General features: G+C 38.7%; 2 protein-coding genes across 4 annotated transcripts; one reads left to right on the top strand and one right to left on the bottom strand.

Moving 5' to 3' along the window:
* Window positions 1-1,424: 1,424 nt before the first annotated feature.
* Window positions 1,425-6,833, top strand: LOC103978708 (uncharacterized). 3 transcript variants are annotated; one of them, XM_065101043.1, is made up of 7 exons: window positions 1,425-1,615; window positions 1,712-2,048; window positions 2,175-2,558; window positions 4,577-4,828; window positions 4,934-5,077; window positions 5,163-5,900; window positions 6,318-6,833. In XM_065101043.1, the coding sequence occupies exons 3-7, from the start codon at window positions 2,442-2,444 to the stop codon at window positions 6,516-6,518; spliced, it is 1,452 nt and encodes a 483-aa protein (XP_064957115.1). In that variant the 5' UTR covers window positions 1,425-1,615; window positions 1,712-2,048; window positions 2,175-2,441; the 3' UTR covers window positions 6,519-6,833. The 3 variants fall into 3 exon arrangements, with proteins under 3 accessions (XP_064957115.1, XP_009392875.2, XP_064957114.1); XM_009394600.3 differs by having other exon boundaries at window positions 1,712-2,558; XM_065101042.1 differs by having other exon boundaries at window positions 1,425-1,638; window positions 1,712-2,558.
* Window positions 6,834-7,716: 883 nt separating this feature from the next.
* Window positions 7,717-16,874, bottom strand: LOC103978709 (probable protein phosphatase 2C 60). The gene is made up of 5 exons (XM_009394601.3): window positions 16,490-16,874; window positions 15,880-16,290; window positions 14,884-15,251; window positions 11,100-11,336; window positions 7,717-8,587 (listed from the first exon to the last, which is right to left on the bottom strand). The coding sequence occupies exons 2-5, from the start codon at window positions 16,196-16,198 to the stop codon at window positions 8,327-8,329; spliced, it is 1,185 nt and encodes a 394-aa protein (XP_009392876.2). The 5' UTR covers window positions 16,199-16,290; window positions 16,490-16,874; the 3' UTR covers window positions 7,717-8,326.
* Between the last annotated feature and the right edge of the window lie 725 nt (window positions 16,875-17,599).

Raw genomic sequence — 17,599 nt, 5'->3', positions numbered from 1 at the left:
AGCTTCCTCACATTCTGATGCTCGAGCAACAAGCCTAACATACTTGGGGCACAAGTATCGATAATGCATTGAAGCTTTCATCTTTGTGGTAAGTTGGATATTCTTACCATCTTGGTCCTTCATGCTCTCATCCCATGCATCCTTTGACCATCGTCTTGAGATATACTTGCTTGGCAGGTACTTGATGTCCATAGCATCAAGAACTTTCACAGCATGGCTACATAAGTATCCATGTGTCTCAAACTTCCTGCAGGTACATGACACACTTTGCTCCAAAGGGTCCCCAATGACTTTGTACACTGTGGGTTGATCACAAATTGCAACCAAGTATTCATGAGTTGGGCCACTCTCGTTGCGGTATGTGATGTAAGCCGATTGGAATTCCTCATACTCAGACTGGAACAACTGAAAAATATTATTGGTGTAAATTACTGCAGTTTGCATCAGCATGGGAGCCTTAATCTTAAACTTCGGCAGCTTTTCCCTCGAATTGTATTCGGACTCCAATTCCTTATACCAATTATCATTAAACACCCGTTCAAAATGCCTAAAAAACTGCACCAAGTCCATATCAGACTTGAGATAGTTTCTCAAGCTAGAGTTCAAACTCTCACTCAAATTTGAACTCCTAATTCCAGCTGAAAAGCTGTACTTTATGTATGGTCTGGCCCATTTCTCTTTCACTTCAAATATTTTTTGCAACCAACTGTTGTCATGAATGCTATACTTATCAAGCATTGCATCCCATGCATGTAGGAACTCGTTCACTTCCTCATATTGACTGATACAAGCTTTGAATTCTTTCTTAAAATCACAGTCACCTTTAAACAACTGACTAAGATTTTTACCTGCATTTTGTTTCATGTGTGAAATACAAAACTGATGGTATGTTTCTGGCATAACTAGAGAGACTGCTTTTGATATGGCATCATCCTGATCGGTGAACATGGTTTTGGGTTTCTTGCCCGACATTGCCTCAAGGAAAGTCTCAAACAACCACTGGAAAGACGCTGTAGTTTCATCATACAAAAGTGCTGCTCCAAACACGATGGTCTCTCTATGATGATTAAAACCCACAAATGATGCAAAGGGACGGAGTTCTTTGTTGCTCCGAAACTTTGTTTCGAATGAGACAACATCACCAAAATGACAATAATTAATTATCATTCTCGGATCTGTCCAAAAAACATTAGCTATCTTTTCATCTGCATCTAATTGCACTGCATAATAGAACGAAGGATTTTCCATCAACTGAGTTTGGAAGTACTTAAGTAAGCTTCCAGCTTCTCCATACTTCATGTCTCGCTGTCGTTTAGTGGAAAGGTGATTCCTGTGGTCTTGCTTGCATAAGCTGTAATCATTAGCTAAAAGAACCTCCGAGCCCTGTGCTTCCGAAATTTTCGGATTCGACCGTATCAAGTAAGAACACGAAGGGATGTGGAGAGGGTGATTGTGTTCAGCTTCGAAGCTGCAGATCAGATATTTTCCATTCGTCTTGCTGAGCTTAATGGTCATGTGCGCAAGGCAACCAGTCCTGGTCTCAGGACGAGGACTCTTCGGGTGCCTTACCTTTTCCTGCCGTTTGTCGGGGCCTCGAAACCCCTCCTTAGAACAAGTGAATTTTCTAGACGTTATCTGGTCAGTCTTCCTCGATCTATTCCCATACTCTCTTCGGATACTGAATCCAGTCTTCCATCCATACTGAGTGTAGAATTCGTGAGCGTCCTGTTCGGAGTCGAATTCCATTCCTTCTCGAGGCAGACAGCTGATAACCGAGTCCGTACAACTCTCCGTGCTTTCGTTATTCCCGAGATTATCCACCATGGAACCACAACAAATGAATTGGTCTTACCTTCCGACGCCGGAGGTGCTTCGATGGAGACGCCTTTGACAGCGTCCCAGCAGCAACAGCGACGATGGGGAGAGGCGGTGCACGGAGAAGGATTAGGGCACGGGGAGAGGAGACGGGCGGCGGCTTCGAATCGTTTAGAATTGGGGGTAGATCGAGTGGAGCGGTTCGCATCGGCAACCAATGAGCCGATGGAAATGTATAAAAGGAGGCGTTGATCGGCTGATCCATAAAATGAACAAAATAAGGAGTTATTAGAAAATTGCAGCTTTTTTATGTTGCGAGAGAAAACTCTTATTAAATGGACTCTGCACGTGCACCGCAGGTAAAGACATACGCGTGGTGTGATAGATCGAGCGGAGCGCACCATCGACACCGCACCGCGTCGTCATCCTCGTCGCCGTGAAATCCCTCGCCGTCGTTTCGTTCCGTGGCGAGATCTTTGGGTAGTCCTCCATCGCCTTCGCATCGCGTCTCTTGGCCCCCTCCCCTCCCCTCCTCGCTGTTGTCGGACGCGAGGCGGTGATAGTTTCGCGAAGGAAGACCACCTGTGGGGAGTTTTTTACTCGAGAATCGCGTTTGAGGGTTCAGGATGGCTACCTCGGGCAAGCGGAAGAGGAGCTGCAACAGTGGGATTCTCAACCTATGCCAGCGCGAGGTTGGGTTCCTCTCGCCGAGAACTTTCGCCCATCGCGCTGGGGCTTCCGAGGTGCGTCCCTATTGGTTTGGTTGTGTTCAATAGTTCCATTTTGTAGGGTGTTTCAATTGAAGCTTTGATCATTACTTCATCTTGGAACCCTACTCTCAATTGTTTAATCGGTTTCAGCACAACTGATCCTTTCATCATAAGGTTTTATGTGAACTTGTAGATTCATTTTTCGGGTGAGAAAACTTCTCGTAACTTTTAGAAGTGGCCAGTTTATTGATCAGAGTATGGACAGCGGATAGGCTCTCTTCATTATTTATGAAGGAACTATTCTTCATTGAGGAAAATTGTGAAGGTACACTAGAACAAAGTTTACATGACAACCAAGTGACTTCAATATAGTTGAAATTTAAGCGATGTGTTGGTCCTCTGTTTACGACAACCTTGACGTTTGAAGGCTGTTGCAGTATTCTTGGCCTAATTTCTAATTAGCTTGAAGCTGATAAAGGTTGAAGTTATAGGTTTAGCTTTGTGTTTCAAACTCTTAAAATGGCAGTATACCGTTTAGAAAATAGATGACATATTAATGGAGAAAAGGGAGGATTTTGCACTAGATTTTTCTAATTAAAAATTAGACCCTGAATTTTCTCTTTGGAGAGAGAGAGAAAGAGAGAGAGATTTAAATGTTGAACTTGAACTTGAACCGAAAACCAATATATGTCTGGAATATGACCTGTATGCATCGATTTTACAAGATGTGACTTGAAAGCCATGCTAAAGTTTGACTACAGTATATCAAAGGGAACTAGGGTGCACCTTAGTTTCATGGTAATGTTTTTCCTTTGCGATATAGAGACTCAGGGTTCCTGTTGTGAGAACAACCTCCTTAGGCAGTACATTGATGTTTCTAGAACCCTGCAATTGATGGGAATCCTGTGCAGTTGGTTTGTCCACCTTGGAAGTGACTTGCTTTTTTCTTTTTTTTATGACCATTTGCTTGGTTTTTTTGCCATGCCTCCTAACATATTCAAGGACATAAGCTAATAGTCCCTCAATTGCCATGTTAGGTTTTGCAAAAACCTTTTTCCTTCCATACCTTTTTTTATTGTAGTAGCTGTTGTAATCGAATCTTGCTCTTTTTTTTGTTTCTCAGTTTGAAGCTCTAGTTCAGGCCATTTTTTATTAGCTAGGTAGTCCTGCCATGACTTTTTTAGTTGTCATTTATCTTTGCATTATCTATGTCGGTGCATCATTCTCCTTTGCTTCCTCCACCTACTCCCCATCGGCTTCCTCAACCTCCTCCTCGAAGTGGCCTCCTCCTCCCTGCTGTTGCTGCTGTTGTACCCATTTGCCTTATCACTTCCTGGTGTATATGTCCCTCTCTACTTGTAGTGGTTCGACTGGTTTCAATTGGAACCGACCAGTAGTATATATGTACTCGGTAATATACTTGTCTGGACACTGTCCGATACTGGTAATGCACTGAAATTTGAATTCTTAGCAGGAAGTACTATAAGTTGATGGTGGTACTTGTAAGCAGTGGTGCAAGATGATCACTCTGGTAGAGATCTAGTGGGTGTGTCTCGATTTGTATTTTTTGTGTGTATGAAACGTAAAGGAGGTGCTTATGATCTTTCACTGATAGTTTGCATGGGAGGTGCAGGATGAATTTACTAGCATTCTATGCTTTTTCTAATCTCGTCTCCGTAGACTCATGCAAGATTTGCAACACTTCTGAGTTTTTCTGTCTTCTGTCCATATATCAGGGAATCAATTTGACAAAGATATTATAGAGACTATTGTTTAAACATAAAAATGGCAGAAAATGACACAGGGCTTGAATTGGTGAATTATATGGGTAATAGAAGGAGCACTACAGTTGGAGAATTCAGCAAGAATTAGGAAAAGTAGAGGAAAGATCATATGCAGTAGCATAGCTGCTCCAATTTCTTCTGGAACCTTCATTTTTTAAAAAAAGTTTAAGCTTATTTAGTTTCATGGCTGAATTTGATTGAAATATTATGCATATTGCTTGTGATATTCTAGATTTTCAAAAAAAAATTAAACCTTTTTGTTGACAGGATCTTGTTTTGCATTTGGGAATTGACAGAAAGCTAAACAAGCATGAAGGTTGTGTGAATACTGTGAGCTTAAACGCAGATGGGAACATTCTTGTATCAGGATCAGATGATAGAACAGTAATACTATGGGATTGGGCTGTTGGAACTGTTAGGATTTCATTCAACTCTGGCCACAAAAACAATGTTTTCCAAGCACGCTTCATGCCTTACTCTAGCGACCGGACTATTGTTACATCTGCTGCTGATGGAGAGGTATATGCTTTCATAAGTTGCTTTCTTTTAGTGTTGTTCCCTCTTTAATGTTCTCTTTTTTATTTGCAGATATAATATCTCTTTGGCCTTAATTAATGTCATCAGGTGAGACTTGCCCAGTTACGTGAAGGTGGACAAGTAGCTGTAAAATTGCTAGCTGAACATGATGGTGCAGTCCATAAGGTGGCTATCGAGCCTGGAAGTCCTCATGTTTTTTTTAGCTGCGGTGAAGATGGCCTGGTTCGGCACGTGAGTTTTCAATTGGTCTCTTCTTGCTTGCAACTTTTACCAATATGCCATCTTGCATGTTCCTGACACAGTTTCTTCCTCCTAGTTCGACCTGAGATCCAAAAGTTCAACAAAGCTCTTCATATGCAGATCTTTTACAAGCAGCATAGCTTATATGTCACTTGTTAATCTAAATGCTATTGCGATAGATCCAAGAAATCCCAACTTTTTTGCAGTTGCTGGAGCTGATGACTATGCTCGTGTTTATGACATTCGCAAGTATAAATGGGATGGGTCAACAAATTACGGTTATCCATATGATTGCTTCTGTCCTCCACATCTGATTGATCATACAGAAGGCATAACAGGCTTGGCATACTCAGACACCAGTGAGCTGCTAGCATCTTATATCAACGAGTTCATCTATCTGTTTCCGAAGGATCAAGGTCTGGGCTCAAATCCTGTTGCTGCATTCTTAGAGTTGGATAGTGATTCAGATGATAAGTCTGATGTAGATGCAACATCTCTATCTCCTATTGATACAAATGTGAGGCCTGGACTTAGGGTCTACAAAGGGCACCGCAACAGAAACACAGTAAAGGGTGTCAGCTTCTTTGGGCCTAATTGTGAGTATGTGGTTAGTGGGTCTGATTGTGGACGCATATTTATTTGGAGGAAGAAAGATGGGGAACTCTTGCGTGCAATGGAAGGAGACAAGTATGTGGTGAATTGTATTGAATCTCACCCTTATACCACCATGATTGCAAGTAGTGGAATGGAAAATGACATAAAAATCTGGGTTCCTAACACAAAGGAACCTGCCCAAACCATAAATCTGGATGAGGTACGTATCATGAATATCCTAGTACTTTGTGTCTGCTTAAGCTGACTTGTGTTCTCAGTTATCCTTAACCAATCCGAATCTTAGGATCATAAATATATTGGATTTGATGCGATTTGGTCTCAAGAACATTCAAAATCACCTTATTGAAATTTGAAACAACCAAGGTTATTTATTTAGAATACATGACATAGACTTGAATGCTAAAAAGTCATTTTAGGTTTTGGCAATTTTCATCCCCAATGAGGCATCATTTCCATGCTATTCTATTTATTATTAGTTTAGGAACAGAGTAACATATCTGCTCAGAAAAGATTTTTATTACTTTTCTATTCACAAGTGCACTTCCTTTTTCAGTTACACAAAATTACTGTTGCTTTCTCACAAACATCTAATGTCACTTTTTTTTTTCATGGGAAGTTTCTGATGACAAATCGGTTGGATTCTGAATTCGACTATGATGATGAATATGACTGTGATAATGACAACGACGATGATGACAATGATGATGATCATGACAGTGATGATGATGATGATGTCAGCTTTGGTGATGGCGATGATGACATTGATATCGACGATAATGACATGGACTACTATACCCATTTCAACAATTGGCCATGAAAACAACAGGAGTTGGGACGAAGTCAATTACCTAGTGGATGCAAAAATCTTGTTCCCCAAATGAACTGCTGGAACAAAGCCAACTCTTTTCAAGATCATGAGCCTCGATTTGAATTAGACAAGTTAAAATGCTTAATAGGAAGTTTTAGAAGATTGTTTTAGCAATACCCAAAATCATGTAAGTCAACTTGCATATCTTGCTTCAATATCTGCTCTTTCTTTTGTAAAGAGATAGCTATACACATACACTACAAGGGGGTTTCCACTGTTCAGTTAGCAATGATATTTATGCTATGTAATTAATGTTATCTCCAATGTGTTGTCTTCCTTGTTAATTTGGTCTGTTGTCTCACTTGCCAGGACTATCAATCAGTTCACTCTTTGTCGTTTCTCTCAATTTTGTCTTTCATGCTTCCATTTCTCTTCTCAGTACTGCAAACAAGTTGATGTGATTTCTATCTTCGAGTCCTACAGGGTGATCTCTCTTTCATTCGGTGATTGGTGCTTGTTGAGATCTTTGCCTCTGCTAAAGAGCAGGTATCTTACCGTGGTCTTAAACTGCATCTTTTGATCTTTAGTTCCTGTGAAAATTGCAACCTCTTGAGACTTTGTTGCTGCAGACAAAACGTCTTGGCACCTTCTACCTTGCCCTAAATGACATTAATGGGTCACTGTAGAGAACTAAGAGAAAACACTCGAAGATTAAGAGAGAATTTATCTTTTATTAATGATCGATTAAGGCACCTATTTCTGCAGGATGTTGATGCTCTCCAGTCAAAACGGACGATTCCTCATCACTCGAAGATCTCGTATCACTGAAGACTATTGTAGACCTTACCGGATGATGCCCACCGTAAGGCTCAAAGAGACCTCGATTGATGGTATCCAAAAGAGGATGTATTAGAACTCATGCTTCTGTAGGAACTTGGCAAGAGGTGATTTCGTGAGTTGGCAGGCAATTATAGGATTGATTCACATAAATATATTGTAAGCTTAAATGATTGAACAAATAAAAGATAAATTTAATGAAACATAATAGTATAACAACAACATAAAATCTCAACTATTTCTATATGAAACTTTTGCTGGCATTAAAAATGAAACATAACACTAGTAGTGCAAATCAATTCTTAGTCTAGCACTAGAACAAAGGTGGGCACTCAAGAGATTCCTCCTACCATAAGGTTTCCAAGCTATATGAAGAATGATAGCATAGTTAGTTTATATGTAAACACAGGAACACTTGAAATACATGGTTCTTTACTTGTTCATATCACCTCCCCATGTTTTTCTTATATATAGATGAAAAACAATTCAGCTGCAGTTCAGACAACACATGCACCTGTTTCTCATGACATATAACCAATCCATGTGTGCAGTAAGAAATCACCTCACTGGACACCTCAGATCCGTCCTGATGGATGAAGGATAAGTTACTCGAGATTCTGCTCTGCTAGCAGTTATCGGTTAGTGACAACATCAAGGAGTTCGATCACCAGGAAAGGCCCTGTTCTGGCATATTCTGAAGACCAAGTGGATCAAAGAAAGAGGCATGAGGTCCATGATAAGGAAAATTATTCAGAGTGAATGCCATTGCGCTGGAGGTCCACTGCTGATGCCCGAAATAAGCATACTGCTAGGGTAATGATCCTGTGTGTAAGAAATAGTACAATGTCGTAGGTTAAGACAGACATATTATCTGCTGAAGTTAATCTCTGCTTATGTAATCGAGAGCTCGATCATGGAGGTTGGTCTGGTTTAATTTAGTACATATGATTAATGAACCGAGATGAATCCATCGGGGAGGCTCAGACCTCTGTTGGAGTTGTACAAGGAGCAAGAGATTTGTGTGGCACATTAATACCACCCCCTCTCACTGACAGAGAGGGGCCCCTGAGTGAGTTGGCTCTGCTAACAAGATTGGAGTCAAGGAACACGACGATAACAGTTATGTCATCGTGGAAATGCCGACGTACTCCACGATCAATCTTCTTGAGATCAGAGTACCTCATTTCCCGTTTCTTGGCTGCTTCTTGAAGGGCAGCTTTTACAAGCCTTCGAGCACTTCCCTGCAGGTTTAATTGATTTGAATTAATCAGACCCAACTATCTACAAATACAAACAATGTGCTATACTGAAAGGCATGTTAATAGAACTTTTGTCCAATGGACGATTCAATAATTAAAAGTACCACAATCAATTATCTAAATCAATAGAAATAAACTGCTAACCAGTACTCATGGTAAACAATACATTGTAGACATTGTTACCAAACGTCAAACCCCACTTTCAGATGTGTCAATGTGTTGGGTATCCATCTGACAATCTTTAAAAATTTTGATCAGATATACATGCATAAAGGCATCCTAGTTGTGGTGCCTACGAGAAGCTCTGAGTCAATTTTGTAAAAGAATTTTGCAATTTCAGTCATTTCTAAACTATTAGCTATAAGCATTTCATAGAATCACATGCATCCTGCGTCTGAAATAGGCATGGTTCTCAGTTCCATGTGTTACATATGTGATGTCAAGTGTAGAGTAGCCACTACTAACTGATGTTTCTCTATTTGGAGATAGAGAAAGGCCTATATGAGAAGATTAGTTGAAGTTATTAAAATATTTTATTGCTAAAAACTATACTGTAAAATAGCCACGAAATATATACAAGAGTTTCGGTAGACTTATTTATACTTTATAGGGCTACTAAAGGCCAACCCTAGTTACAATATGCTAAACATGACTGATGATGGAACACACTTTTAAATTAACCAAATTCATTTATAAAACCCAAGCCATTTCCGCATTTTTGTAGTAATATGGGTCCACGTGACTACTACCCACTCGATGTATCATAATCCCTAACTTTGTGTCATGTGTGAAAGTGGCCTGACATGGTGACGACAAAGAATGGAGATCTCAAACAACACCTGACTCACATAATCAAGCAAGCAATGATAGTCATCTCCATTATTGTAAAAGCCCTCCCATGCATTCAATTTTGAGATTGACTTGCCTTGGTGATTGAACTTCAACATGTTTTGGAACTCCCATGTACATCTCTAAACTGATCAACCATCCACGACATGATGATGATAACTCCTATAAGTGGAATGCAATATACATCTGCATCATTCTATTGCCTTGAACCTCTAAAGGATATTGGTTGCTTCGCTTCTGATCTTCAAGACAATGAAGAATATAATTGGCTCCATATCAAACTTCAATTTCTAAATGAGCTTAAATGTGATGAAGTTATTGGTCTAATCAGTGTCGATTAGTATTGCAGGGAGCAATCATACAGAGAAGCTGAAAATTTCAGGGCCAGCAGAACTCAGATTCGTCACATCGTACTTCATTATATTTTCTTTAGTGGCAAAGCCAATTCCAAGCAAAGCCCTTCTTCTCAGCCAAGATCAGCATACTAACTGGCTTTCACCTAAAGCAGAGGATACCCCCTTTGTTAATGGGCTAGTGTTGTTTGCAAAAGAAATAGTTAATATAGATTCATCAGGTTAGTGTGAGATCCGCTAACCTTTGTTCTTCGGGTATGCAAGGCCTCCTAGTGGGAAAGATGTTATTCTACAATTTTGGCCACACCAAAAGTGGCAAGCAGTAGACAGATTGACTGTCGATACCTCAGTATGCCTACAATCTTTTAGGCTATCGATAATCTATGAGATGCCTGGAATCATGGTACCAAATACCAATTCTCACAAATTCATCCTGATATTTTGTTACAATTCCCATCTCAATCAATTATGAAGCTTGATACTATAATTCACTCCAAATTTAACCATCAAGGTCTCCAAAAATCATCTCCATGTATGTACTTCGCCTATCCTGAGTATTATTTGTACCACTATATAGTAACATACTCCCAAGTGAAAGAAAGCCATACCAAATTTGGAGTCCCCAAGAGTAGCTATACATTGAAAACACTTGCACAAAGAAGAGCCAATTCAGACGATGACTTTTGCTTTACTTTGGAAAATTCAACTGCTTAATAGATTGCCCAAGCCCCTAAAAGAGAGGTGCTCTGGTGACGGAAGTGGCACAGGGTTTTAATGTTGTTGCTAAGGCTATAGCAGTCTGTTTATTCCTCCCACATACAGGTTGTGAAATCATCTTATTTCAATAGCATAAGCCCGATTTCTATCAAGTTTAATAAAGACCAATGTACTTTTGATCAATTTCTAGCTGTATAACCAAAAATTTGGTCAAAATCAACTAAAACTGACCGAACTCAGTAGCAATTGGCCAAGTTTATGCCATTTAATGACCTCAAAAGAAGAAAGAATAGAGAGGCGAGTGAAAAAAAAGGAGGAAAAGGCAGCAAAAAAGGCAAAAAAGGAAAGAAAAAAGGCTACCACTATGGAACAGAGATGCTACTATTTTGTTTGCTATTTATTGCAAATGTCATGTTTGTCATATGCTCCCATTCTATAAAATGAGTACTCAATACCAGTTGGAAATTAGGAAAGATATGGATTCCAAGATCAGATCAACAAAGTATGAGACAATTTTGTGAAATCAAAACCATAATTATCGATACCACATGCGAAGAATTGAATATAGAACTCACACTGTGAGAATTCTTTTGAACAATATTAACAGCTTCTTGATTATTAAGATGCTCCCAAAGGCCATCAGATGCAAATATAAGGAACTGATCTTGAGGTTGTAGTGGTTGTACAGTAATTGATGGCACTGAGCTCAGTATAGGCTTCTTGAAAGGTTCACGAAGTCTAAATTTCACATGCAATGGTTCACGATTAAATTCTGCCTTCTTTAGGTACACATCACCAATTGACCTGGAGATCTGCAATAGTCATGTATTCTTGATCAGAATGAAGAAACAAAAGAAATTGAAAAACAGCTAAATATAATATCATAAATGAAGGTTGAACACACAGGATCAGTTATATTACAAACATATTAGGACTCTTAGCCACCAAGAAGACTCAAACTTGGATACCAAAGGCTCTCCACAATAGCTGATTAAATGAACCATACACATGTTTGAAAATTACTAAGTAAACTCTAGACCTACTATCACACAGAGTGGATGAGAATACATGATGAAGTTCTTTCCTTCTGTAAGTTGACTAGGATTGAGCTGTAAACCCCACTCCCAAGCTCGACAGGCCTCATAGAGAGCTGGACTAGAGTGCTTTGAGCAGAATCTGCTGGACTGACATGCTGTAGGCTGCACCAAGCTATCAAAGGCCAAACCAAGCTATGTCAGCCCTGTGTTGTGCCCTTGTCATTGTTGGGAAGGCTGACCTAGGACCAAATAGACCCTGGCTGAGCCCCAGAAAGATGCAAGTGGTCTGAGATTAGACCAAAATGCAAATGTTTTCACTCACTTGGATCCACTATATCCAGGTGTCCAGGATCAAACTGTATTTTGACATCTTTAAGCTTGCATCCTTCTTTTTCTTCATGCATGCTAAAGCAAAATAAAATGCTGCAAATTAGGGCCTACAAGTTGGTGAAAAAAATCGTCATGATGTGTTCTATCGCAGTAGGGACCAGAAAACATTTAGATCTTGGAATCACTTCACTCGATGAAATTTGAACCCAACAAAATCTTTTTCAACTTGTCATTCACCGTCACAACTTGTGGAAGACTTTTGGAATATCTGGGTAAGTCAGAAATTTGCTGCATATGTCTTCATCAACTGCCCTCGATTATCATCAACAGTTGAAGCCATAGTATTGATCCAGCAAAAGAAATGATCTCTGGCCATGATGTAGCTTTGGGGCTATAAGATATTCAAGTGATACACCCTTTGGTGTGCTTTCCAGCTGTCGAAGAGCTTCTGAAGAAAGTTGAACAGGTCGATCAGGTACAATCTGAAGTTCCAACATCAATTTCTTGTAAGCTGAAATTTTAAGCAGCTGCTGAGATTTTTCTGGGTTGATCTAGGGGCCTGCTGAGGCTTCTAGGATAGACATCGAAATCAGATTATATCATGGGCTCATCCAGAGGTGCAACCAAGGTAACTGAAAGGAAGCATTAAATTGCTACAGATCAACCTAGATACTTTTACTTGATAGTTTAGGGATTTCTTAAGATATTTTCAGCATTTAGTACAAATAGAAACCAACTCTGCTTAGGATTTAAGGCATAGTAACCTACAGAGGCTATGCCTGGATGATTTTTATATTTTAATTGGAAAAAATTATTCTAGTTGATAGGTCAGGGAGAATTCTTCTAAAATAACAAAGTGCTTGTTAAATGCAACACTAACATATAAATTGAACATTATTACTTACGATACTCAAGAACTTGAGAAGACTTATGCCAGCTATCTAAGTATAAATTAGTCAGTTATTCTTTCATTCTACCACATAAATTCCCTATATCCTACTGAAAGATAAAACCCTAGAATAATTAGGCTTTTTGACATCATTTGTCACATCTAAGCAGGTTAAATTTATTCATCACACTATTCTATCTCAAGCTTAAACCAACAGAAAAAGCCTCTGTAAAGTGGCAATGCATAACCAGAACTAGATAGAGGCAAACTTGACTAGGATAATTTAGTTCCACTAGGAATAATGCCCTTCATAGTAGTAGAAAATCAGTATTGAAAACTGCTAAAATAAGTGCAACCGGGTATTTTTTTATGATGTCCTAGATTACATGTAAGTAAATCCATGCTAATCAAACATCTTGAATAAAGGTCCCAAAAGAAAGTGATTCCGTAACATTTTCTACAGTATTTTCATGGCTGTCTTTAGTCAAAGGATGCTTTAAGTTGCATCAGCGAACAACTTCTGTGAATGATAGGGTGATTCAAATTTTCAGTCAGCATATTATTTAAAGAAGGATATAAAATCCACAAATTCTTCAAAGCTATGTGAAAGTGTTTGTACATGGAAGTAAAAAAAAAAGGCCAAAAATTTTTCTTCTTTAAGCTTTATTTTAAAGATGGTGTGTGAACACATGGAGATTTTTCCAGTTGGCTCCCCTGACTCTTAAAGATTAGCTTACTACCTGCATAAGATTTTCTCTGACATAACTATTGATGGAACCTTTATAATCATTAAAATGAGAAAAAAAAAATGATAAAACGGAAAAGCTTTTTGAGTAACTTGATAAGTTATCCTTCATACTGAACTCTTCGGTCAGAAGAAAAGCACTCTCTCCCACAATAAAAGAAAATGCAAATGATGTCCGGAAATATAGATAAGATCATAAGATTATGGTTCAAACTCAATGCCACATAAAATGCTGCAGCTCCAATAATCTAAAAGCTCAATCAAACACCAGTAGGTGGTTGCAGAGGGACTGAGATAATCAGTTTGGAATAAGAGTAGAAGAAAACTTTTAGCAACAAAGACTGCAAAATGTATGCAATATCATATTATATCAGATGTCAAAAGAATAATATGGAGTTCTAGAAAAAACATGGCAAAAGAGATTGTAAAACATGATGGCAAAAAAATACTAATCCTGTATGTAAAATTCATCACCAAGACATTTGCCTCTAAGTCCATGATGGAATTAAAGTCTGATGACAATACTATATAAATATTATCTTAAAATAAGGAAAAACCCCATCCACAAGGCTTCCGCCCAAAGCAAGATTTGGGGAGGGTCAGCCAGCCATAACAATGATATGAATTCAAATTTTCAATCGTTATGCATCTCTCCATTGGTTCTGAATAAAATTTAATATCACAATTCACAAGAAGGATATATAAGAAATACCAGAATTACTTATTACTAATGAGCATTCTTAGTGGCTTACTCTCTTTGTACATTTTTAAGCTCTGAAATGATCAAAGCAATAGTGAGCTTTGAAATTCTTATTAAGAAAGTCAATGTTATTGTGCATAGTGTTTAAATTTAAAATTTCAGTTGTTTAATTAATATATTTTGACCTTACATACAATTTTTTCCATGTTTTCATAATAGCTTATTTTTCATGGAGTTCAATTTGAAGATATGAATTGCATTTATGACTCTACCACCTAACAAGTAACAACACATGTTTCCACTTAATTCCTTTCTCATGGAAACATAGCTTAGGCAGAGAAACATGAAAACTGTCTTACTTAAAATGTTTATGTACTTAATCTCTAAGCAAAACTAACTAAATTGCCACATGGAGTGACCATTGAGAAAATTCCAAGTGTGTTTTTTACCAAAGTAATGCTTGGTAGGTTGCACGCACGTAGCGCAACTAAAGTGTCCAATAAGTCCCCTTATACTGATTATATATATTCTTGTGAAAATTTGGGTGAAGCATATATAGATAGTAAGTAATGTTTAAGAAAATAATTTATCTTATGTATGAAAATTAAACCCACAGATGGCATATGCAGATATATACACACACAAATATGATATGCACCTGGATTAGGCCCTTCACACGCCAAACATTATGCTTCATAACAACAATTTGTTTATCATCGGGATGCATTGACTGCAACTCTCGTTGCACAGACTCAATTCCTACGTTGTGCTCAACTGACAATTGCACAGCCAAAACTTCTCCAGTTGCTTTGACAACTCTCCCTAAAACAACACGGGAGTCCCCAAGATTAGCTATATGTAGCATACCACCACAGATTACACCAACCAGACAACACGTGCCAACAGCTGCAATCTGAGGTTTTACAGGCCATTGTTTGGTCACCAGGGAGGTAAATCCCTCCTCAGTTGCTTGGTATGCCTTTCGTATTACATCAGCCGACATCAACTGCTGCTCTGTTGCAAATCCTGCCAACACAACCACTTCAATCAAATAGGTCCTGATAACTACAAAGTACAAACTATATTAAAGATATTAAATGATGCCACTGAAATGCATGCATACATCTGCATTACAATAACTTGAGAACTAGCAGCAAATCAGAATAAGATTCTAATAGATGGTAGGAGAAGAGAATTGAGATATGATGCATTAGATATTCATGACTTAAAGCATAATGCAAGAAGAAGAAAAAATGGATTAACGACTTCCAAGAAGCAGCATAACCCAACTGAAAAAGAAACAATTTCGTTATTCATATAATTAGTTATTGGCATCATTATAACAATCCTAGACAGCAGATAAAGCTAGTTGCAGCTGAGTTACTTGACAGACAATACAACATTGGTTACCCTCTATGTAAATCCAGATAAGAGCTTGCTTGGGAATTGAGGAAACTAACTACCCATTTAATCGCCATAAAATTGTATACAAGGTTTTCAACAAAAATTCATATAAGAAATCCATATGATGGCGATATAACTATCTTCTGAATGAGCAACATATTTTCCTGTCCAAGCAAGACTGAAGTACCAATTAATTGAGCAATAATTAATGTTTAAAAATGAGATTGAGTAATGCAAGTTAAGAACTTACTCTTTAGGGGCTGGAAGATATGATCATTGACATAACGGGAAGTCTCTGGACCACCATGCCCATCATAAACCCCAACAAAAGTCCCATATGGTCCAAATTCAAGTGAGCTCAAAGGTCCTGACTCGATCTGGCTCTGGTCTTCAAGCAAGTTGTTAGCTTGTACCACAGCCATGGAGAACTCACCGTAAACATGCTGCCCGCTGTCCTTGTACCAGAGAAGCCCATCCTGCCAACCAACCACATCAGAGCCTGTGTGGGCATATTTGTGTGATGATGGCCGCCAGCAGGCCTTCAATAGGTTCATCAATTTCGCAAACATCCCTCATCTCGTCTAAGCCCACGTTTGAGTTCTCAACATCTGTCCTATCTTAATTTGCCTTCTTAAATTGAAAGCCCTGACCTTCTTTTAGTCTGGATCAAAAGGAAGCATATCAATTGCATTAGTTGCAAGATAAAGGCATCAGATAAAGGCAGTTTAATTAAAACTACTGGATCTGGAGGGCCAGCAAAAACTCAACCCTCGGTCTAATCCCATGTAGTCTTAGTCAAACCACATAACGGATCAACAACCTAAAACCAAGGACTACAAGTTTGATACTTCATCGGTTACCTTTGCAAATCCAACGTCCGATGGCGAGACCAACGAACATCAAGTCGCGGAAGCAAGCAATACGATCTGTTCGCTGGTCCTCAACAGACCATCTTCCTTCCCATCAATCTCAACCAGGGACTCCACCCAAAAGAAATCGCCGCTCAGGAATCACCCCCCAAATCCGAGGCGTTAGAGAGGAATTGGCCGTAAAACCCACCTTCCGGACGGGAATCGCCTCCAGAACGCCTCAGATACGCGGGATGCGTTCCTTGTACCAGTGATCCAAGAAAAGTAGGATTGCCCTTCAAGGAGGACGGCTCTTGGCGGCGATTTCGCTTACTCCGGCTTTAGCAGCCAAGTCCCAGTGGTCGAAGGCGTTTTCACTCGAACCTCGCTAGCAATATTTGGAATAGCGTCCTGATGCGTGTTAACAACATTATGTCATGCATGATCGCATGTTCCCAGCATCTAATTTATTTAAATTTAAAAATATTTTTGAATTAAAAATACGATGTTAATGTTATTATCATATTGCATCTATCACCACTGCTACTATATTTAAACTTAATTTTATGGTAATACGCTCATCAAATTTTTATAGATTAATTCATGTTTTTTACTCACTTTTAGTGTGAGACTAAACATCACGTTGATTTGTCATGATACGATTCCATAGAATAATTGAGTTATTAATTTGATTAGCCCATAACTATGTAACATTAGGAAGGTGATCAATTTGGAAAAAGAATATCAAGTAGGGTTTTTAATTTCATACCATATTACTCGGTACGGGTGATAAGTACTTGTCTGTTAATTTATCAATATGTGAATCGTTTACTATTGTCTGATATCATATTTTCGACCTAGTATGGGGTGATACGGGATTATATCGAGTGATAACGATCAAAATTTCAACCATTATCAACTTGTATCGAGTGGTATCAATCAAAATAAACCATTATTGATTGATAACGATTTTCAAATAGTCAATTTTAATCTCTGGAGGCATCCTGAAAGATTTTTAAACCCTTTCCACTCTCCTCTTTCAATCTATTACACTTCGACACTCTCTTAAATTCTTTCAAACTCATTTTTACTTTCAATCTCTCTCTTATTGTCATATTTTCA

The sequence above is a fragment of the Musa acuminata genome, chromosome BXJ2-3 (assembly GCF_036884655.1).
Source record: "Musa acuminata AAA Group cultivar baxijiao chromosome BXJ2-3, Cavendish_Baxijiao_AAA, whole genome shotgun sequence".
NCBI lineage: Eukaryota > Viridiplantae > Streptophyta > Magnoliopsida > Zingiberales > Musaceae > Musa > Musa acuminata.
The sequence above is the reverse complement of the archived record's forward strand: the minus strand, read 5'-3'. Positions and strand labels throughout refer to the sequence as shown.